At 38.6% G+C, this 23,070-nt stretch overlaps 1 protein-coding gene and 1 pseudogene across 1 annotated transcript; both read right to left on the bottom strand.

Annotated features, from left to right (window-relative positions):
* Positions 1 to 13,769: 13,769 nt before the first annotated feature.
* LOC140926446 (caspase-7-like) lies at positions 13,770 to 14,180 on the bottom strand. Its single transcript, XM_073376186.1, has one exon. The coding sequence runs from the start codon at positions 14,178 to 14,180 to the stop codon at positions 13,770 to 13,772; it is 411 nt and encodes a 136-aa protein (XP_073232287.1).
* Positions 14,181 to 19,333: 5,153 nt separating this feature from the next.
* LOC140926447 (caspase-3 pseudogene) lies at positions 19,334 to 20,620 on the bottom strand (annotated as a pseudogene).
* Positions 20,621 to 23,070: the final 2,450 nt, after the last annotated feature.

Consider the following 23,070-nt stretch of genomic DNA (forward strand, 5'->3'; position numbering starts at 1 on the left):
TGCTTTCAAAAATGATCTTGAATAAACCAGAGCCATAGCAAAACTCACCAGTGAGTATCTAGTTAGGAAGGAAGCAAAAATTTAGCAGAAATTGTAAAATATTAGCAGAGCACCACAAGTGCTGCCTGTTAGGCGTTCAGGGGTGACTGAAAATATGATCTTCTTTAAACTCTGGAGGGCCACGAAAAAACTGAATTTCCTTTCCGATAGATGACTGCATCACTTTGTAGGTATCCTGCCACTGACTGTAGTACCACCATATTCGCCTCGGTTTCTTGCTCTCGTAAAGAATACGAGTAGTATTACTCCTCTTTTTTGGGGGGGAATCTCATTAAGGTGGGGGGGGAATAAATTAACGTCGCTGACGTCATAGGCTATTGTATTAATCTCATGAATAAAATGCTGTGGTTTCTCATTAACTTGGGCAGGAATAAATTAACGCCAATGACGTCATAACCTTTTGTCTTGATCTCATGAATAAAATGCGCAGGAATCTCATTAAGTATATCCAGTTTGACGGGTTTATCAATGATGTCATGTTCTATTTTTATCTTGTGGCGGTCATGGTTGGTATAACCGGTTTGACAGGTTTTAGTTATTTTCGGAAGATGATGTCATATGTATTCCGGGGTACTATGATGTCATAGTTGTTTTGATTGGTTGACCGGAATTAGAAAGACGCTCATTGGCTGTCTCGTTTGACGAAGCATTCTGGTTGGTTGCCGTATTTTTATTGTTTGAACGGTATAAAAGCCTGCTCACTGCCTTCCCGCATACTAATTTGGATTTCCTGCATGCTAATTAAGTGTCTTCCTGCATACTAATTCGGTATAGGTTTACTAATAAGCGTCACTCTACTACAATAGGAACAATAGGCTTGCCTAGACTTGCCCGGTAAGTAACTTGAGCCCGGTTTTCGGACCGTCTATTAAAAGAAAAATAGGAATAAGAGAAGCGACTACCTAGCAACGCGAGAAGCGGCTTCCTATATCTTATTTAGCGCTAAAACTCGGATATATATAAACAAAACATACACAAATTGGAGCTGTAAACTCTTTATTTCAAGTTTGTCTGACTATTACAGAACTGTTTTCTTCTTTCTATCTCTAGGAAAAGAAAAACTATTGAAGTCTTGTCATTTTCACCCACGGTTAATCAGTTAATTATGCGAGTTCACAAGCCCAAAGTTGAATACAAATTAGTTCATCTGTACAGCTAGACCCAAGGGAGCACCTTGACGTATTATTATAAAACAAATAACTTAACAAGGATCAATTGGAACACGCGACTAATAATTGCTAGCAATAAAACCACAAGAGAGATACCGTTTTAAAAAACTTTATTAAAAAACAATGACAAAAAGAGTCAAATACACAGCGATTTGAAAGGAAAAGGGATGAAAATTAATCCATTGACTGACTATTACACATCAGTTTTTTTCCCTTCCAAAATAATCCTTCCGTGTCTACACAATTTTCCTATGGCCTCTAAGACAAAAGTTCGACTTTCTTTGTTTCTTGCACTTTGTCTTGTTCTTTGTAGTTCGTTTTTTAGCTTTTGATTTACTATTAAAAGAGAGTTCATTTCTCTGTGATCTTGACAGTTCGCAGTACACCGTTTCTTGCGTCTGTACTGGATTGTGATAGTGATTTTTTCCGGGATTATCCGCTTCACTTTCGTAAACGACGACTTTAACTTTAGGTTGCAGTTTCGCCTCTTGTAAATACTGTCTTCGCTGTATGTGGTCTAACTGATATATATTCCTGCGCATTTTATTCATGAGATCAAGACAAAAGGTTATGACGTCATTGGCGTTAATTTATTCCTGCCCAAGTTAATGAGAAACCCCAGCATTTTATTCATGAGATTAATACAATAGCCTATGACGTCAGCGACGTTAATTTATTCCCCCCCCACCTTAATGAGATTCCCCCCCAAAAAAGAGGAGTAAAACATCCCTCCTATACTACTAATACGATCCGTTGTGAGAATTTTTTCAACGAAAAATGTTTTACCACACTAAGTGGGGCCCACCACGAGAAGTGAAAATTTATGTCGAAACATAATTCTGGATATGCCTTGGTTTTCAGGGAAACATCGTTAGTTAATTTGGGCCTCTTGTCTATACAATGCTGAGGTTTTTCCGTTTCTTCGCCAGCTGCAATAGTTCGTTTTCGTTCTCTACTTCTTTCCTTTTCCGTGTGCAATACGTGGGGAAAACATCGGGACACTACTTGTGTTATATCCAGACTTTTCTTAGACCCCCAAAATACTGCTGCTTCTAGCCATTGCTTTCTTTCGTGGCTCTTTAATCGATGCACTTGACGTAGGTGATCACTCAAGGAGAGTAACTCTGGCTTGCCACATACCGGGCAATCTCTCTTGAATTATACGGCATCTTTACCACACGAGAAGCTCCAACATACTGAAGGAAATAAGTTATTTTCCTGTTTATATAGCTTCGCTAATCAAATTTGATGTCATCATTAGTTCTAATCCAATTCTTGTCAATCGTGGTGTAATATTAAATCGATGTTGGGTCGATGTAGGGTCGATGTGGGGTCGATGTAGGGTCGATGTGGGGTCGATGTGGGGTCAATGAAAGATCGATTATTAGGGAGCTTGAGCAACAACGACGGCGACGGCTACAAAAACGTCACTTAAAAAGTGAATTCGTACCGCTTCAAACTTTATCGGCTTATTCCATCTCGTTTATTTCGTCAAATGTTGGCAACTGTTTTTGGAGTTGAATTCTAAAGGACTGTATCAAAGTTCAGGAAAAGAAAAGAAAGTTGTTGTCTTGTGTTCCCGTCCTCGATAAAACGTGAATTCAGGCATTTTCACGTTGTAGTCTGGCAACGACGGCAAAGAAATGTACAAAAAAAGCGTGATGAACGTGCAAAGTTGTTGTTTTGCTAATCAAACCTATTGCTTTTTTGCCGTTCTCGTTGCCGTCCGCGTCGTCGTTGCTTAAGCTCCCTATTATTTAAGAAGGAGAACGCTTAGTAACCCCGCCTTCACCAATCTTCTATAGAAGAGGCGCGTTGCTCTCTGAAGTTTAGTTTCCTATCAGAACGCGTGCGGTTCCAACCAAAGATGACGAGCACAGGCTATACCTTATACCTTCAACAAGGTGCTGAAAAATATGAAGACAGCGAAGAAAGTGATTTCTCCCAAGAAAGCGAAGTCTCTAGCCAAGGAACGGAGTCTTCCCAAGAAGAGACTCAGCTCAACGCATTGATCAATGAGTACGAAGGGGACGGAGATTCAGAAAATGTGGCCCGCGTGAAAGCCGAGAACGCTCTTCTTCCTGTTTACAGAAAAGAGCTAAGAAAAGTACTCTTAGGGAATCTACAGTGATGCGTGCAATGAAAAAAGACCCCACCTTCAAAAAAAGTGATGGAAACTCAAAAAGACATACGTCAACAGAGAGGTGTAGCGCTCGATTCGACTTGCATGTTTGAAGCGATGTTTTAAAAAATGTTGGTGATAGTAAGACTTTTTTTTCCTAGCAAACTGACTTGCAAGAATAAAATGTTGAACAGAAGGCGCGCTTTTATTTTGAAGACATAATAGATATCAGGGTTAAAAGAGCCCGGGCAAGCCTAGGCAAGCCTATTGTTTTCATTGTACTAGAGTGATGCTCATTAGTAAACTTATGCACTTATTAGTATGCAGGAACGCATTTTTGTCGAGTATCCTTATTAGTATGGAGGAAGTCAAAAATTAGTATGCAGGAAATCCAAATTAGTATACAGGAAGTCTAAGGGAAGCTGAAGCATAACTACTTGTTACCTTGACCAAAAAAAAAATAAAGGTTAACGGAACATTCATCGCATAAGAACTTTGGTTCCGACAAAAAGTTTGTTTCAAGAAGACGAAATAGTATAATAGGGAAGCTGGTTTTAAGGGAAAGATTAACTGTGGTTAGCCAAAACAATGCGTATGTAAAAATATCTTGTAAGAGTCTATGGAGTAATGGAAATTCCCCACGCAGAGCATAATTCACGCAACTCAGTCAGAAGGTTATTATGCAGTAAGTTGAAGTGTTACGTAACACTCATCCGAAGAGAAACATAGGTTCCACAAAAAGAGGTGAGCAATCAGAAGCTAAGTCAGGAAGCCCATTAATGTCGTACATACCGTAAAATTCCGAAAATAAGCCCCTCCATGAATAAGCCCCTCCAAATATAAGCCCCCCAACGCGGTAACACAAAAAAAAACCTCCGTTAAATCGCCCCTCCAAATATAAGCCCCCCGGAGCTTGTACTTGGAAAATTGCCCTCAAATCAAAAGTACAACAAAGCAAAACAGTAAATTTACTTCCAACTATAAGGCTAGCCCAACAGATTTTGAAACGAAAATTTCGCTCCGTAGATAAGCCCCTCAAAAAGGGCTTTCAAAAAATGTAAGCCCCGCGGCTTATTTTTGGAATTTTACGATATGTCCAGTACTTTTGCGCCTTCATTGACCACTACATTTATTTTCAGACGTATAGGATCCCATGATCGCTGTAGAAAAAGTGATCTTTATTTGCCAATGGACGATAAAAAACTGGTCAAGGTTCAAGGTTCTTCTCACAAAAGAAATGCAAAGAGGGAATATAAATGAAAATCACATATGTACAATATCGTTACTCTAAAATGTACAATTTGTCAATTCGCGTACAATGCTTAAGTTGTCGTTTAAAAGCTTCTTGTTGGAATATCGTACAATGGTAATTAGTCCCGCCTTTTTCCATATATTAACTAAAAGGTTGTTTACAATCCCTAATCAAAAATCAATTAGCAAGACATTTACATTGCGAAAGCCTTTAAACAAAGATATCACTCGTTACAACTTTTAGCAAGTAAATTGAACTAGGCAGTAACAAGAGTTTGTTTATCACAACGAGTTAACTAAGATAGTCTGTTGGACAAGGTTTTCTTTTGGAAGCGCACTGAAGTTTCGATCAAACCACTAAATACGCGAAAGATAGTAAAAATAGGAATGTCCAGGAAAAGACAACTTGGTAAGGTCAAGCTTCTGAAGATTTAGGAAAAACCAATTAAGCCAATTAATGTAAGATAACAAACAAATGTCGTTATATTTACCAGAACTAATTAGATTAAGAACCTCTGTGTGGGTTCAGTTAAAACAAAAAGCATCATTTCTTAATTGAATAGTGGCACGTGTGCAAAGAAAAAACCGACGTCCAAAAGAGCATTTTTACAGAGAAAGGTCAAACCTTGTTAACAAAAAACGAATAGCTTTTGTAAGCTCAGTACATTCTAGTAGAACGTATTTATATAACAACTCAAAACACTCTACTCAGTGACAATAATAATTAAAATATATTAAAATAGCAATGCTTGATGATTCATTAACGTTCCTTATTCGATAAAGGTATTTTCATTTTGGTATTAACTTATACCCAAAAATATCGTTTTACAAAAAGAACAATCACACTGTGCTTGGTTTTCTGGATTTCCCTTGCAACAGATTCGGCTAGGTGTAATGAAAAGTGCAGAACGTTACTATCTAGCAAAAACCAAATAGAAGGAGTCCTTAGCAGAATAATTACTCACTCACAATGTAAAGTACAGAGTCATAATCCTTTTAAGGATTATGACAACCTCCTTAAAAGGAGGTTGCGCATGTTACGAGAAAAAAAAAAAAGAATCCCTGATTTCGAACACACATATTGCGTACTTTTTTTGAACATAACTACCTCACAAAACTCGATTACAGAATACGGGAGTAGGTTAAACAGTTTGTACTGATACAAAGTTATCGTCCGTTGCACACGTTAAGTCGCACGTATCCTGTAGCATGACCATATAAAACACAGACTGACTAACAATTTCTCTCTTAAATACCGTCATAGTAAAAAAAATTAAAGCTTGGAAGACAGACGAGTGGCTGGGTAACCTGTGCAAAACCGTCAAGACGAAGCACTGACTCAGGTGTTTCTCACACATTTAGTAGGCGTTTTTTAAAACAAAACTACCCCAAATACGTTAGCGATGCGATGTTGTATCGAAAATTCTCGAGAAAAAAAAACACAATTATCAGATGTTTTGTCTGAATTTGTGATCTTCCTGAAATTGGGTGTCCTGTGGTGAAAGTTGAAAATCTTTATTGCCAATTTTTCTCATGTTTCACCGAACCGATTTTGGCGGATTTTTAGTATGTTGTTAAATAGCCATCCAACAATTAAATGGCGTTGAAAAAAATTCTGTTGCAATTAGTTTGATGCTAAACCACAATTTGAGTGGACTACTTCACACTAGGGTTTTAGTTTATTGTGCAAGACTTCAATAGTTTTTTATTTCCTAGAGATAGACAGAGAAAACGGATTTGTTATAGTCAGTATAAAAGGATTAATTTTCAATTCTTTTCCTCTCAAATCGCTGCGTATTTGAGTCTCTAATATAGCTTATAAAACGGTATCTCTTGTATGGTTTTATTGCTAGCGTTTATTAGTCCCGTGTTTCAATTGATCCTTTTTAATTGTTTTTTTTTTTGTGTTTTTGTAATAATACGTCCAGGTGCTCCCTTGGGGTTTTTACAGCAGAGCTAATTTGTATGCAACTGTGGGCTTGTTAACTGACTAACGGCGCTTAAAGAGGTATACTCACAGGATAAGGTTGTCTTATATACGTTACTGTTAAAAAAGTAAGGAGTTGTTGCAAGGGATAACTTAACCTGAGATCAGGCCCAATTTGAGCGGTTCTCATACATTCTCTCTAACGGCTACCGCTGAAATTGGGCCTGATACAAACTCATTCACGTTTGTGCTCATTACGGCCAGATTTTGGCCGTAACGCTGATTGGCTGTTAGAACAATGCTACAAGATCTGATTAACTGTCGGAAAGGCCGGAAGTTAAAAGCGCTTATTCCTCGCGTGGTTGTTTTCGTGAATGATCCGTCGTCGGCGAGGGGAAGATCGATTTTGCTGTCTTTTTAATTGTTTTATGGTCTTATGGTAGGAAAATATGCCTTAATATGTGCCATGGAAATTCAGAAAATTCATATGGTTGTTCATATCTTCTCAGGATTTGCTTTATTTACGGAAAGTGAGTGTATCACGGAGTTGAATCCCTCTGCAAGTTGTTGACTGCTAACAAGGTGCCTTTTGATTTACCAACAAACGGGTGCAAATCAAAATACTGTCCATCTTAAAACTGGTTTCATTTGAAAGTTTAGCCGGGAATGACTTCTCTGAACGGGGTACGCAAGCGGAGGCTCACTGCGAAAGAAACCTTAATCGCCAACTGTGAAGTATTAAACGAAAGATATCGCATCGCTGTTCAAGGAATTTTCAGTGTTAACAGACTGGTTGTTTGCCTTCGCTTTTTGTAAAAAATAAACCAGGAAAACTGGTTTCCTCGCTCGTTGGCTGTTTTCTTTTGTTTTTAAAGATTTATGTACAGAAAATCGGGGGAAATTGCCGAGGAAAATATTAAGGCAACGGAAAAATAGAAATTTCAGTATTTTAAATTCGAGGGCGCCTAGCCAAAAATAACAAAACTAGTAGAACATCGTGTCGCCGTCTTTTCGAAAACATTTTACCTTCTACGCCAATGGAAATAACCTTCGAGATCCCCCTTAATCTCGCAAGAAGTTAAATGTGATTGTACTGACTGTTTTATTTTTAGCGGAAAAAATTAAGAGATAAAAGCTATTTTTTACTGCGCTTTTCATAAACACGCGAACTCTGAAGTTCAAAAACCAACTGACGTTTGCGTTTTTCGCTGCCGTCAATCATCTTAACGGACCTCTTAGGAAACAGAACGTTGCTTTAAAAGGTTCAAAAGGTCAAGGTTTGTGATCTGTGATTGGTGGATTTCCGAATAATTCCTATGGGTTTATATAGAAACTTTATTGGCGACATGTGAGATTTCGGATTTCCAATTTAAATTTCCTAAGTGATCACTCCCAAGAAAACTGTTTCTTTTACCTGATCAATTTTTTGGCCATTCTAAAGTTGAATAGTTTTGTTTTGAAAGCTTCTGACATGGTTTAAATACAATATTTTTTTTTCAGGTTTAATGAAAGCCTGTTAGCTCTAAACTATATTGACAACTTATTTAGCTCAGCGTTCAGTATATTAGTCAAGTATGAGAGGACACAGAGGCTTTTTACTGGAAGTACAATCCCACGCAGGGATATTTTCTCCGCGGGCAGCTAATCCGACTTAATCCTATTTAATACGTCGCACTCCTCGAAAGTGCGAAAATTTTCTTGTCGCGTATTAGATTTCAGATACATTTTCATAATCTTCATTTCGCGCCAGAATAAATTAGTTTGCGCGCAAAGGGCTCCTAAAAGAATCATAAGGTTTGTCCCACTTCGAGTCCACCTTCTGGAGATACGCCGGCTTGGTAGCAGGAATACATTACCGAGGCGAAGATCTGGCATTTTTTCCTCCTCGTCGTATTTTCTCCACGACAAATGTTTATATTTGTAGTGAGAAAGCAGCGCATATCGGTGAATTTTATTTCATGCGACCTGCTACTTCTGAAAGAAGAGTGCCGGATCTCATCGTTTTGTTCATGTTTACCAGTGTTGGCGAATGTAAGGTAAATGAACCGACAACTGTAAGGTAAGAATTGAAGTTTTAAATTTGTTACTCGGCGAAAAATCGTGCAATTGGAATTCGTGAAACCCGTGAGTATTACCTCTGTAGTCTCTGTTACCTAATGTCATGCGATGACTCCTCGCTTTTTCGATGCGCAACACGGATACAAGCGATAAATTTCTTTCGCAAAGTGAAGTATAATTTACTTAACATCACCATTTGACGAACATTTCTCGTTATATGCTTTATTTATATTTGCTCGGCTTATTCAGGCTACATGCCAGGAGTTTGAGGACAATGTTTGTGTGCTATAATTATGCTGATAAGTTTTTGCACCTTTATATTGAAACTCATGTAAGCCAAACGTTTGTTAACTCTAGCAAAACACTCTTCTGTTATGGAGGAACTTTTAACGTCTTTCGGGGCCCAATATGGGGTCAAATTTGTAGGGGGAACAAAGCTTGAATTTTGGCCAAACAGACTATAGCTTTTTTCTCTTTCAAGAGAGCGCGAGACAAATGTCCGTGAGGGCAGTGTAACCCAGTGATTCTTTAGGTAGAGCTTACAAACATAGGCTGCACTTTAGGTGGCACACCCATGGGTGCAGTGTAACCCAGTGATTCTTTAGGTAGAGCTAACAAACATAGGCTGCACTTTAGGTGGCACACCCATGGGTGCAGTGTAACCCAGTGATTCTTTAGGTAGAGCTAACAAACATAGGCTGCACTTTAGGTGGCACACCCATGGGTGCAGTGTAACCCAGTGATTCTATAGGTAGAACTAACAAACATAGGCTGCACTTTAGGTGGCACACCCATGGGTGCAGTGTAACCCAGTGATTCTTTAGGTAGATCTAACAAACATAGGCTGCACTTTAGGTGGCACACCCATGGGTGCAGTGTAACCCAGTGATTCTTTAGGTAGAACTAACAAACATAGGCTGCACTTTAGGTGGCACACCCATGGGTGCAGTGTAACCCAGTGATTCTATAGGTAGAACTAACAAACATAGGCTGCACTTTAGGTGGCACACCCATGGGTGCAGTGTAACCCAGTGATTCTTTAGGTAGATCTAACAAACATAGGCTGCACTTTAGGTGGCACACCCATGGGTGCAGTGTAACCCAGTGATTCTTTAGGTAGATCTAACAAACATAGGCTGCACTTTAGGTGGCACACCCATGGGTGCAGTGTAACCCAGTGATTCTTTAGGTAGAGCTAACAAACATAGGCTGCACTTTAGGTGGCACACCCATGGGTGCAGTGTAACCCAGTGATTCTTTAGGTAGAGCTAACAAACATAGGCTGCACTTTAGGTGGCACACCCATGAGTGCAGTGTAACCCAGTCATTCTTTAGGTAGAGCTAACAAACATAGGCTGCACTTTAGGTGGCACACCCATGGGTGCAGTGTAACCCAGTGATTCTTTAGACAGAGATAACAAACATAGGCTGCATTTTAGGTGGCACACCCATGGGTGCAGTGTAACCCAGTGATTCTTTAGGAAGAGTTAACAAACATAGACTGCACTTTAGGTGGCACACCGATGGGTGCAGTGTAACCCAGCGATTCTTTAGCTAGAGCTTACAAGCATAGACTATACAGGTGTACATCAGATGGCAACAAGTTTTCCAGTTAAAACTTTGTCATAAAGTGCTAAACCATGACAGTTCGACTATTTCTTTATCGCGCGCTTGATACATTGTTTTGACGCACAATTGATTGGAGAAGTCGTATTGTCTAAACCCATACCAAAAGACAAATTGAGGCCTTGTGTAATATAAATAAATTACCGTTTTTTAATTTTCCTTTTAAAAAATTATTACCGCACCTTCAGAGACAAGCTGTTCTACAACACTCTTCCGTTATAAGAAAGGCTTCTTTTTCAAAATTCAGTGAGGGGTTGTGGAACAGCGAGTTTGTTTGTATTCATACATTTTCTGTTAGGTTATAAGCGATTAAATCGCATGCAGCGAAGAACAAAACGCGAAGCCGTCAGATATTCTAGAACCGTGTTATTTACAGTGCTGTGCATTATTATTGCTTAACTAATTAACTACGCGCTGATGGAAATAAGTTTCGGCCGCTTTAAATTTTGAAACAATTCCCTGGTACTGGATAGTCATAATTGGAGCGGAAAGGTAGCACGCGAGCAGAGCGATTCTGCTGTAGTTTCTGCAATATAGAAGATATTACGGTAATGAGGCTCCCGAGGTCCGTTCCCGAAATCACAACTACACGTAGTATGAGATGTATTCTGCGTGCAGACGTCTACTTTTCCAGGTTAGGTTAAATAAACCGTACCAACGGTTTGTTTGACAAAGCTCCCGCGAGACGGTTTTTTGGTGATTTTATTAATTTTTCCGATCCATTTTTTTTTCATCTCTTTTTTCGCGGCTTTTGCGATACAAACTAAATTTATTTTTAGTTGTGATGGCATTGTGCACCGCTTAATCAAGACGGCTTTGGAAAAAACTGAATATATTGCGCTTCGCGATTTCCCAAATTGCTGCGGAAATTAAAAAAATATTTTCTTCCAAAAAAGCGTTTTCACGCTTCTTTCTCTAGTCAATTATCTCGTTTATCTCGTTTTATAAAGGTCCTTGAGAACTGAATAAGACAATATTTTATTACCTACAACCTAAAAACCTGATTTATTTTGACCAGAACGAAACAAAACTGACCTCTTAAATGGAAGAAAAAAAGCCTTTTATTTTTGCCGGCTTCGGCTTGCCGACGCGATCGTGTCTGGTTTGCTTTCATATGATGACACTTTCCTGACAGAAGGGTGTCGGGAAAAACACCTCGCGCTGATCATACGTGACAAAATCCGCCGCGCCTAAGCTAATGAAGAAAAGTCTCCTGGAAGGCTCCATACAATTCATTATAACAAAATTATAAGGAATTGTATGGAGCTCTCCTGGATACTTACAGTGCAAGCCCTGTGTGTCTTCTCATGAGTCTTATCATTGTGAGACAGAAAAACGTTTATATCATCGGCAAATAAAATCAGTTGTAATATTGTTGACGTGTTGATTATATCGTTGATGTAGAGCAGAAAAACCAGAGGCCCTAGTATTGAACCTTGGCGAACGCCACACATGATATTAGCACGAGACGAAACATAACCGTTGTATTCTACAAATTGAAGTCTGTTGGAAAAATAGCTCTTATTCCATTCCAGAATGCCACTTCTATTAAATGAATTTTTCAAATAAAAAATTCTTGAATATACTACTGCAGGATTTTTGTAGTTCCAAAACTATTAAGTAACAAAAAAAAATTCCTTCACACAAAGTGAGGTAAAGTGCACAAAATTAATTGCAAATACCTTTAGTGAAACGCTTAATGCATTGTAGTAGTAAAGGTTTTTCCTAATAATTGAAAGCGTAAAATTAAGAAGCCTCAATAGGTTAAACACTACCACAAGATTCTATAATGTAGCCATAATATCATTAATACTTTGAGTGAAGTAAGCACAACTTTACTCTTACACGTATATACAAAATAAAATAAAAGTGTAATATTATTTCCTTGGCAAAGAAAACTTAACACCAATTTTCATAGCACTGCAGGTGGCATACATTTCCCCTCACGTTTCTCTCGCTCTGTACACATGAACTTGTATAATACTGACGAGAAGAATTTTCTCTCTGGTGATTCATAATTCACGTCCCATATTTTTGATTGAACAGGGATATTATGAGGAGAATTTCTATGCTGAACACTGTTAGGACCCACAGTGCAATAACAGTGGATACAATGTGCTTAAAGGGATTAAACAATACACTCCAGAGAAAGTTGTTTACACCAGTGAGAAAAGACCTGAGGATCTTAGACTGAATGACTGTGCTTCAGCCAATCAATCAGTGCTTTCCCAAAGGCATAACCCAGGGCACAACCTAATTTCACACAATCCCAAAACTGGCCTGCTGGCTATGAATGAATTTTATAGTAATATTTCTGACTATTACCCTGGTAATACATCTACACGTGTAAAACATAAAGGTGATATTCTTTTTAGTATTGAGGCACTGAAAACTGAACTTTGAACTTTCAGCAGCTAATTTTTCCATTGCCTGCTGAGTGGCTGAAATGACTCTCACTGGAATTTACTGTTTGCTTCCTAATAATTGTTTGCTATTATGAGGTTTTATTACATATTAGGTTCTATTCCATATGTTTTACTATTACTGGGTTAAAAAAAATATTATACACGTAATGTCAGATCCCGAGAGAAACAGTTAGTTTTGTTTTCCCAAGAGTCCATCAGGACTCGAGGGGAAAAAAACCCCCTGGTTTCCCGAGGGCCCTGACATTAGGTGTTTTGTTATATTTCTAGACTTTCACTTCAACATACTTAAACAGCAGTAAAGGAATACGCTTAAGAGGAGCGAATCAAAACAGTACGACTCGCTACTTATAAGAACACAAATTTAATTGTCACAATCACTGAATGAATGATTTAAAAAGTACTTCCCATATATTATCTGCATCTGTTTCCTCCACTAGCTGCTGTTTTCTTTTTAGCTTGAGGCTTCATGTTTGTGTTGTGGTGAATGTTGTTGTGTTCATTCACGAAAAAGAAAACTGGCAGAGTTTTTCCCGCCTTCTGTCACGCCACTTTCCACCATGCTCTGATCACGTGCTATAATGTATCCCGAGCGGGGTACATTGCTTAACGCATCACGATCGAGATACATTTGATTTCAGTCAAGGCCACGTGACTAAGAATCAGCCAATGGTTGTCCCTGTTTAGTTGAGTGAAAGTCTAGGAATATAATAATGTTTGTTATAAAAAGGACTTGGTTACAATTTATTGTAGAGGTTCATTAAATTGAGGTTTCATTGTGGTTAGTTTTGTTTCATTTGACAGAAATCACGAAACCTCCTGGTTACTGTAATTTAAGCCTTTCAATCCAAGAGACAACAAACAAGACCTGAAATGATTGTCTACCTTTCATTTACAGGACTGTCACTAAGGACCGGGGGCAGGGGATTCCCCCTGGCTTCTATGAGCACGATCCCGGCTACTTTCATAGGAAACATAAGTAAAATTAACGAGCCCAAAAAATTTCTAGCTGTTAAATTCTGAGTCGAATAATGGCGTATACCCAGTAACTTGAAATCTAAGTGACAGCTCTGATCTTGAGCGGTATTTTTTTCCTTAAGATGTTCTTCAATGTCTCAGGGATTTGGGGATTTTCAGTAAACTATACAGAAGGAACGTCTCATGGATGGATTGGTGTCATCAGCCTTATTGCTTGACTCAGTAACCTTTTCAGGGAAGAAATACAAGCCTTTTCTCAGCATTGACACCGTAGAAGGTACCTGCCTCTTGTTAAGGGCTTTTTGGTTTTCTGACTTGTATTCGGATACCATTGCACACACTTTGGTGAGCATTTGCTGGATATCCATATGATAGTAATACTTATTAAACACCTCTACTACTGACTGAATGAACCAAGATCCTCGATCTTTATTCCTCCAAGAGTAATAGCCAGGCACAGTGGAGTATGCGAGGATGAAGTCGGCCTCTACAGGTACAGAAACTTGTCGACCAGGCTGCTGAGGGGCATCAAGGACATCGGGATCAGGGACTTCCAATCCATCCATGTATTCCTCACCTACAATTTCAAAATATATGCTGAGTATATTGAAGAGGCAGAGGCCATTTCCGAGTTACAAAAACTCTCACTGCGAAAAAGACTTTTATTTGCATGAGAGTAAAAAATTATTATCATCATCTAAGGTGAGTATAAGAAGGTTTCAACAAGACGAGTTTTGAAATAACAAGAAGCTTCATATGGTGGAACCCAGTTATATGACCGTGAAGCCGATTAGTATGACCAACAACCACATTTCGTGCAGTAATTTGCTCCAATTTTTCACAAATTCTGTATCACAGAGCTGGTCAGCTTCAACAATCCATGACGTGCTTGAAATTAGCATGCAAGATGGATTATTCCTTAAGGATGTGTTCAGAAAGCAAGAGTATCGGGCGTTAACTGCCATTCAACAATGCACTTATATTGGATTGAAGTATTTAGCTAAATTTTCCTACTTGATAAAAACAAAAACAATGAGATCGTTCAAGGCCCGCATTGCGTACTATCCAAACTCAGTAGCAACGTTCAATTTCAATGCTTTGATGATCTCTCTAAGTAGCGATGCTCATCCTTTGCCAGGGGTGATTAGCAGGAAGCACTTGTAAGATTCCTGTCAAATGTACTGACCGCAAAAAAAGACGATCCTCCGCTCTCGCACATGTGATGAATCGAACTGCATAAAAATTAATTCCACAAGATATAATCGGTTGTCGCAGTCATTAGATTTCTGTTTTTGGAATGTACGATCTGTTAAAATCAAAGCAGTGTCACTCAAGGACTACACCGTTGAGCATGATCTTGACTTTCCTTGCCTTAACGGAAACTTGGCTTCACTCAGGGGAGAGTGACAACTTTTTTGTTGGCGAGTTATGGTATAATAGTTAAAAAATCACTCCGAGTTAAGAAGCTGTGTTCAGCGAATTTTAGTTCCTTTGAGAATGTGGTTGCGCTTGCTGAATATCCCATGAGAAGCATAAGATTCTTTAAAATTTACCGACCTCCATCGTCGCAGATCAAAGCGTTTCTCTAAGACTTCGCGAGCCTCCTCGAGCAGCTTGTTCCAATTTCGGGCAACTTCTTGATTGTGGGTGATTTTAATTTTCATCTTGACGACAGTAATAACACCGATGCAATCAAGCTTCACAACCCGCTAGAATCTTTTAATCTGAAGCAACATGTTGCCACACCCACCCACTCTAGGGGGCACACCCTAGATCTAATCACTCGATCCGAAGATGACCTATTGGATGGTATCGTGGTCAGAGATCCTACTTGTCGGAAAATTTTGCTGTGCACCGCACACTGAAACTAGCAAGCGTCTAGCTGAACAGCATGAAATTAGATACCGTAAACTGCGATCTGTTGCTATGAGTGCACTGTGCAAGGACTTGAGGGATTCCACTGTCTTGCAAGAAAAGATCACTGATCTACCAACGCTAGTGGATAAATACGAAACTGAACTAACAAGAGTACTTGACATCCATGCTCCGAGGAAAAAACGAACGATCACGGTGAGACCCGCTGATGCCTGGTATAATGGTGACATTGACCGAGAAAAAAGAAAAGACGGAAATAAGATGATAGAGAAGGCAATCTCGTACCAACTCACCAACTACTTAAGGGATAATGATTTTGAAGAAAGCTTGCAATCATCCTATAAAACCTTCCACAACACTGAAACAGCGCTTGTGAAAGTTCATAATGACATTGTTTCTGCGATTGACAATCATTCCTATATTATTTTACTACTCCTCGACCCGTCTGCAGCTTTTGACACGGTAGATCACAAGATTCTTCTGCAGAGACTCTCTTGTCGCTTTGGTAATAATGGCAAAGCCCTGCGCTGGGTTAATTTCTACCTTGAGAATCATAAACAAGTGGTCAACGTGGAGGGGGCAACATCTTGTAGCAAGGACCTGCATTGTGGCGTGCCCCAAGGATCTATGCTGGAGCCTATGTTGTATGTATTGTACACGTCCCCGCTTGGCGACATTGTCAGAAGTCATGGCCTATATATCATTTCATTTCTACGCTGATGAAATCCAGCTTTACTGCTCATTGAAGTTTCATGATCAAGCGGCTTCAGTGCAAGCAATAGAGTCTTCTTTAAATGATATTGATGCATGGATGCTTGCGAAGATGTTACAGCTGAAAAGGGATAAAACTGAGCTCCTAGTGATTGGACCAAAGCACAAAGTCAATCCACCTATTAAGGGTATTCATGTGGCTGGTGAATACATTGAAGACTCTAATAATGCTAGAAATATAAGTGTAATTTTTTGTTTTTTTGAATTTATTTCATCTCAGTTGGATTTCTGTAATGTTCATTTATCTGGCTTACCCCAATCGGTTATTGATAGGCTTCAGTATGTACAAAACTGCGCAGCTCGACTGCGCTGCTCAGAACATATTAACATATAACACCAGTTCTTCGTAGACTACACTGGATACAGACAAGGAATTACGTACAAAATACTACTTCTTACGTACAAAGCACTGAATGGCATGGCGCCAAAATGTGTAGCAGATATCCTTCAGCCCTATACTCCGACGAGGCAATCACGATCTTCTTCAAAAAATCTGCTTGTAACACCAAAGTCTAAAGTCCAATTTAATCAAAGCAAAGCCAAACTTCATCCGTTTCCTTTGACCCTTCAAAGCTTGAGGAGTTTGTTTCCTTGACCATCGATAATTTTGTCCCTCAGTTCAATATTCCTCTCATAACAGTACAGGAGACTCAGAAATTTATTGATAACTTGTCATCTTCAAAGGCTACTGGAGCGGATGAAATTAGTGTGAAAGTTCTAAAGCTGGTCTCACCCGTTTTTGTACAGCCATTGACGAGGTTGATCAATTTGTCTATACGGAGTGGCTGTTTTCCAACTATACGGAAAATGGCGCGCGTCACACCTCTCTTTAAAGATGGCGCCCAAGACTGTCGGGACAATTTTAGACCGATCTCCGTGCTCTCCATATTGTCTAAAGTCTGTGAAAAGCATGTTGCTGCTTCCTTTGTGGATTACCTTGTGAAAAATGGCTTACTGTATGAATTGCAATCAGCTTTTCGCGCAGGGCACTCCACCGAGTCCGCTCTGATCAGTTTAACTGACCAAATCCTCTTCAATCTAGATGAAGACAAGCTTTCTGGAATGGTTTTTGTAGACTTTAGAAAAGCGTTTGACGTTGATGATCATCAATTGCTTCTTACGAAACTGCGCCTGTATAGAGTGAGTGATCCTTCGCTTTTATGGTTTGAATCATATCTTTCTGGTCGCCAACAGTTTGTCAGTATTGACGGTCAAGGATCAGACTCTCTACTTATCAAGCAAGGGGTACCGCAAGGAAGTGTCTTAGGTCCGGCACTGTTTTTGTTATTTGTGAATGACATTCCATTACATCTAACAAATTCAACTGAGGACATTTACGCTGACGACACGCATTTCTCAGATCTATGCTCGATGACCCAAGGTTTAAATTCCGATCTTGATGCGGCTCAGAGATGGGCGTCTTGCAACAAAATGTTCATCAACAAGAAAAAAACGAAGTCCCTTTTAGTGCACGAAAAGCGCGTTCCTGCTAAGCTGGATGAAGACACACCCGCTTGGATAGATAGATACATACGCTTAGATGTCAAGATTGATGGCTCTGTTATTGAACAAGTCTCTTCTCATAAGATTTTAGGAGTAGTTAAAGATAGTCAAATGAACTACGAATCACACATTGATGAATTATGTAAGAAACTTTCCAAACGCATAGGACTCTTGAAGCATATTAGCCCCTTTCTTAAACAACGTCAAAGAGAAACCTATTTCAGTGGTGTTATAAAGCCCACCCTCCTGTATGGGAGCATGATATGGGACAGCTGCTATGTCGAACATCTTCAAAGTATTCTAAAACTTCAAAAAGAGCAGCACGCATTATACTTGATGCTGAAAGACTTACAACATCTGTCGTATTATTCAATAATTTAAACTGGCTTCCTTTTACTAAACAATCTCTAATAAAGAGATGCGCACTAGTATATAAGCGGGTCCACAATTATATAACGCCTATTCATTTGAATAGTCTATTAGTCAGAAATTCAGAAATTCATAATCGAGCTACTAGACATTCAAACATAAATTTGGTGTGCCCCAAGTATAAAAGAAAAACAGAAGGAGGTCGTACTTTCTCTATTAGGACTATAAAGGACTGGAATTGCATGAATGCTAATATAAGAAATAATGGCTCGCTAGCAAGTTTTAAGCAAAACGTTTTTAAATCCTTTCTAGCTGAACAAAAGGCTGCGATGCTCCTTAGACTGTAATTGTATATACGTTTTGCTGTTTCTATCTATCTTAGTCATAATGTCTTTTTAGAAATTATCTATTATATTTTATCCTAAATTATCTTTGAAAATAGTATATTTTATAGTTTTTAGTTGTAGAATCTATATTTGTAATTTGTTTTGAGGGCCACAGAGTCATCAGTGTCTTAGGACTACTGTTAAGTCTTTTACCCTCTTTAAATAAAGCCTATTATTATTACTAATCTCAGGTTTTACGGTGACAGTTCTTTTCAAGTTGCTGCACCCAGGCTCTGGAAGTCCCTCAGAACCGTGATTTCTTTTAAGAATGAGATGAAAACACTACTTTTTAGAGAGGCTTTTATTAGTCAGTTGACTACCCTCTTTCTTTTATTGTATATATTTTTCTTAGTTAATCTTAGCAAGTCGAATGTATTTTATTGTTTAGAAATTAATTTCCACTACTGCTATATATTTTCTTTAATAACTCAAGTATTTTTTATTTTTTAGAATTACGATTATTGTAAAGCGTCAATAAGCTCACGGAAATGGCGCTATATAATTTCTTGTATTATTACTATTATTACCCATTGTCAGAATTATTTTTTAATCACTTTCAAAATATCCAAAATCAGTTGGCAAGTGAGAAAAGAAATCTGACAATAACCTTATCTATTAATAGTCATTAAAAAAGAACAACTATGTGTCTGTTTGAGTACTGTGTATGATATCCTATTAAATGATACTCACAGCCGAACTCTGTTTGTCTATTTGTCACCACAAAAATGTCGTTAAATGAAAGGAGAGGGGACTCATTATAGAGATAACAAATTGAAAGGGGAAAGGAAGAATTTTATACTTGAAATAAAGTGAGGTCAGAAAAAAGTATCCTTCTTCTCACCTTGACAGGCTTGGAAAAAGAAGATCTTTGGTTTGCCAGCCAGGGTTTGGGTATTTCTGAACTGGGAGGTAATTTTTGTTATGCTTAAAGTACCTCCATCTACACCATACACCACACCCTCATCTCCATGTGTCAGGATAGCAAAGATAAAAGCGTCATATCTTGAATGGTCAGACTTTCCTTTCCTTCTTACAATCTCAAAAATTTGATCTTTGGTCTGATCGTCGTAAACTTTCACATCAAACTTAAGGTTCCTGAAAAGCTTGTTCAGATCATCACGATCAATATTTGTGCCTTTCCGTTCACTCATCCCTTCGAACTTCTTGTTGTTTATGATGACTGCTATTCCTCTGGGTGAGGTACTCATCTTGTACTTCAAGATATCATCATGGTCGCCTGATGAATGACCAGTCTCATGGCTCCCAGGTCCAGGTGGACTTTCAACTTCATCAACAACTGCAATTCAAAATGAGAATGAGTCTATGTGATTTAATGGTGCTCTGAACTATTTTTTAGGAATGCTTTGTTCTATTTTTCAGTCTAATCAAATTAAGCAGCCACATCCTCAAGTAAACTATGTGTGTTTATAACAAATTATGAAACAGGGTTGCAGTAATGATTTTCTTAGCTTTTATTACTGTCTTCAACAGGAAATAATGTCCTCTATCAAGTTCCAAGATGACAACTTCATTGCATTCGTATATCCCTTTTATGATTAAAACCACCGGACATTTACCATGGCAGTAGTGTGCTATGTTGAATTTTATATTAAGCCTGTTTGGTGCCGAGTTAGTGTCGATTTAGGTCGAGGTAAATCATTGATATGCATTAGGGTCGAGTCCATGATGTCACCAATTGTTATAACCTAGGGAAAAGTGCCTTCCTGCATATTAATTATGTGCCTAGTCAGTGTCTAGTAGGTAAAAATGCTTTCCTCCCTACTAATTGACCACTCCAGAAAATACCATAACATACCATAATGCTCTTTGTTTGTCACCCCAAATTTTGCATAAGTATTGTTTTCAGTTTCTCTCGGGGCCATTTTAACTCCCAAGAGAAACTGAAGACAATGCTTATGCAAAATTTTGGGGTGACAAACAAAGAGCATTATGGTATGTTATGGTATTTTCTGGAGTGGTCAATAACTGTCTTCCTGCATACTAACTAACTGCCTGGTCACTGCCTTCCTGCATATTAATTTGTTAAAGTCGATTAGGTATAGGCAAAGGTAAATAATTAACATTCACATACCTTCCTGCATACTAATTAGGTATAGGTTTACTAATGAGCGTCTCTCTACTACAATAGGAACAATATGCTTGTCCAGACTTGCCCCGGGTCTCTTTTAACCCTGATTGGCTCATGTAGAATCTATTATGTGTTCAAAATAAAAGCAAGTGGATTTCGAAAGCGCTATCTTTCTTGCAATCGCTTTGCTAGGAAACAATTTGTTCGAATTCGTTTCTTTGGAAAATTCTGTTCACTTTTTATCACCATGGCTTTCGTTAACCCTAACCCTGACCTTATTTCTTGTACTTCTACGCACCGTTAGTCAGTCAATTATGCGTGTTAACATGCCCACCGCTGTATACAAATTAGTTCAGCTCTGCAGTAAAATCCCCAAGGGACAACTTTGACGTATTATTATAAAAACACAAAACAATATAATATTCAACAAGGACCCCTGTCCCCTCCGTTCAAAGTTGGGGTGTTTGTTGTTTTCTATAGGTAGCTCGAAAATCAGCACAACATTGCATGGAGGGGATAGGGGAGGAAAAGCTATATTTCGTCCTTTTGAAGTCAGTAAAAAGTAAAAAAAACAAGTTTAGGGCGAAGTGTCTCAACTCATTTTGTCTCCGATTGTAGTGTAGTATGTGTTACTCCCTCGTAACAATGAAGTTACCAAGCCTCGTGCGCTGAATACGTTTCTAGATGGACCTGTAGAGTTCGGAATCGATAAAGGTTTAAGCAAGAACAAAAATGTGCTAAGCAATTTAATAGAAAAGGAAAATCCAGAAATGCAGAAAATACTTCCGAGAACGAGAGTAATAACGAAGAGAGTTCATCGGATTTAGAGGAAGAGGGGGAGGAGGAGGAAGAAAAGGAAGTGGCTTCTGAGAATGGCCTTCAAGATGACTCCCAAGAGAGCGACAACGACACTGAAAACGACAGTCAGGAAACAGAGAGTAGTAGCCATGAAACGTCCACCACCTTTCACTCTGAAAGTCCCTGTGAACATTGCGAGAACTCTAATGTGTACGGGACATTGATCATGAAATGCCCTAAATGCTTTTGGCACGACTACTACAAAATTTGCCCTATATGCGATCACCAGATCCCCGAGGAGACAAATTACATCAAAGAGGTCTTTCCTCGGTGTCACGATTGCGGAGCAATTACACACAAAAACGCGAAGACGTTGGAAACCTATGCCCCTTCTAAAGAGGAGAACAAAGAAGATGAGGATTGATTAATTTCCATTCCTTTCAAATCGCTGTGTACTTGACTCTTTTTGCAATTATTTTAATACAGGGTCATAAAGTTGATTTCTCGTGTCTTAAGAAACGTGTTTGGTTTTATTGCGAGAATTAATTTATTGGTCGCATGTTTTAATTGATCCTTTTTAAGTTATTAATCGTTTTTTTTCTTTGTATTTTTATAATAATTACTTCAACGTTCTCCCTTGAGGTTTTTACTGCAGAGCTGTACTAAATTGTATGCAACGGTGGGCTTTTTAACTCGCTTAATTAACTGACTAACGGCGCGTGAAACGCTGAGAGAAAGGAGAAAATTGATTTGTAATATTCAGTCAAAATTGAAATAGAGAGTTTTCAGCTCCGTCTTGTGTATGTGTGTGTGTTTTGTTTATATATCCGATTTTTAGCGCTAAATAAGATATAGTAAACCGTTTCTCGCGTTGCCAGGTGATCGCTCCTCTTATTTCTTCCTTTTTTAAAATAGACGTTTAAACCGGGCTAAAGTTACTTAACGGGCAAGCCTATTGTGCCCATTGTAGTAGAGAGACTCTCATTAGTATGGAGGAACGCATTTTTACTTTGACTAGGCACATAATTAATATGCAGGAAGGCAGTGACTAGGCACTTAATTAGTATGCAGGTTCAGGCAATGTCTAGCCACTGACTAGGCACCAAACAGCCGTAAAATGCCGAAGGGCACTTTTTAATATGGAGGAACGCATTTTCACCTAGCTAGCTAGACACATATATATATATAGTATATAGTCGATGGTTATGAATATTCTTATCATTAAAATCCCCTGAAGAGTGAGAGATCACGAAACAGGCTTGTCGGGATGAAAGTGTGTTTTTTTCCTACTTCCAATATTTATATCATGCTCTACTTTAACGTATCGAGCACTCTACCAAGGAAAAATCAGTCATTTCTTTCCAAAAAATAGTCAGTTCGTTCCCCAAAAATTCAGTTCGTTCCACATATGAAAAGTCAAGTAAATCTTTCTAAATTTGTTGAGTGAACTTTATTGAGAAGAAAAACATTTCGTTCATACAACAAGCTGATAAAATAATAATCGATACAAAGTCGATTCGATCCATCCTTAATCGTTTGAAAACAAACAAGAGACGATTTAAACCGCCGCTTTGAGAGTTTTTGAGCTAGAATCGATCGATGGTTTTGAAAGATATAGCAAAACAAGTAAAATCTATGCCGTTTTGAAGGTACAGTATTTCGAAG

Source organism: Porites lutea, chromosome 2 (genome assembly GCF_958299795.1).
Source record: "Porites lutea chromosome 2, jaPorLute2.1, whole genome shotgun sequence".
Classification (NCBI taxonomy): domain Eukaryota; kingdom Metazoa; phylum Cnidaria; class Anthozoa; order Scleractinia; family Poritidae; genus Porites; species Porites lutea.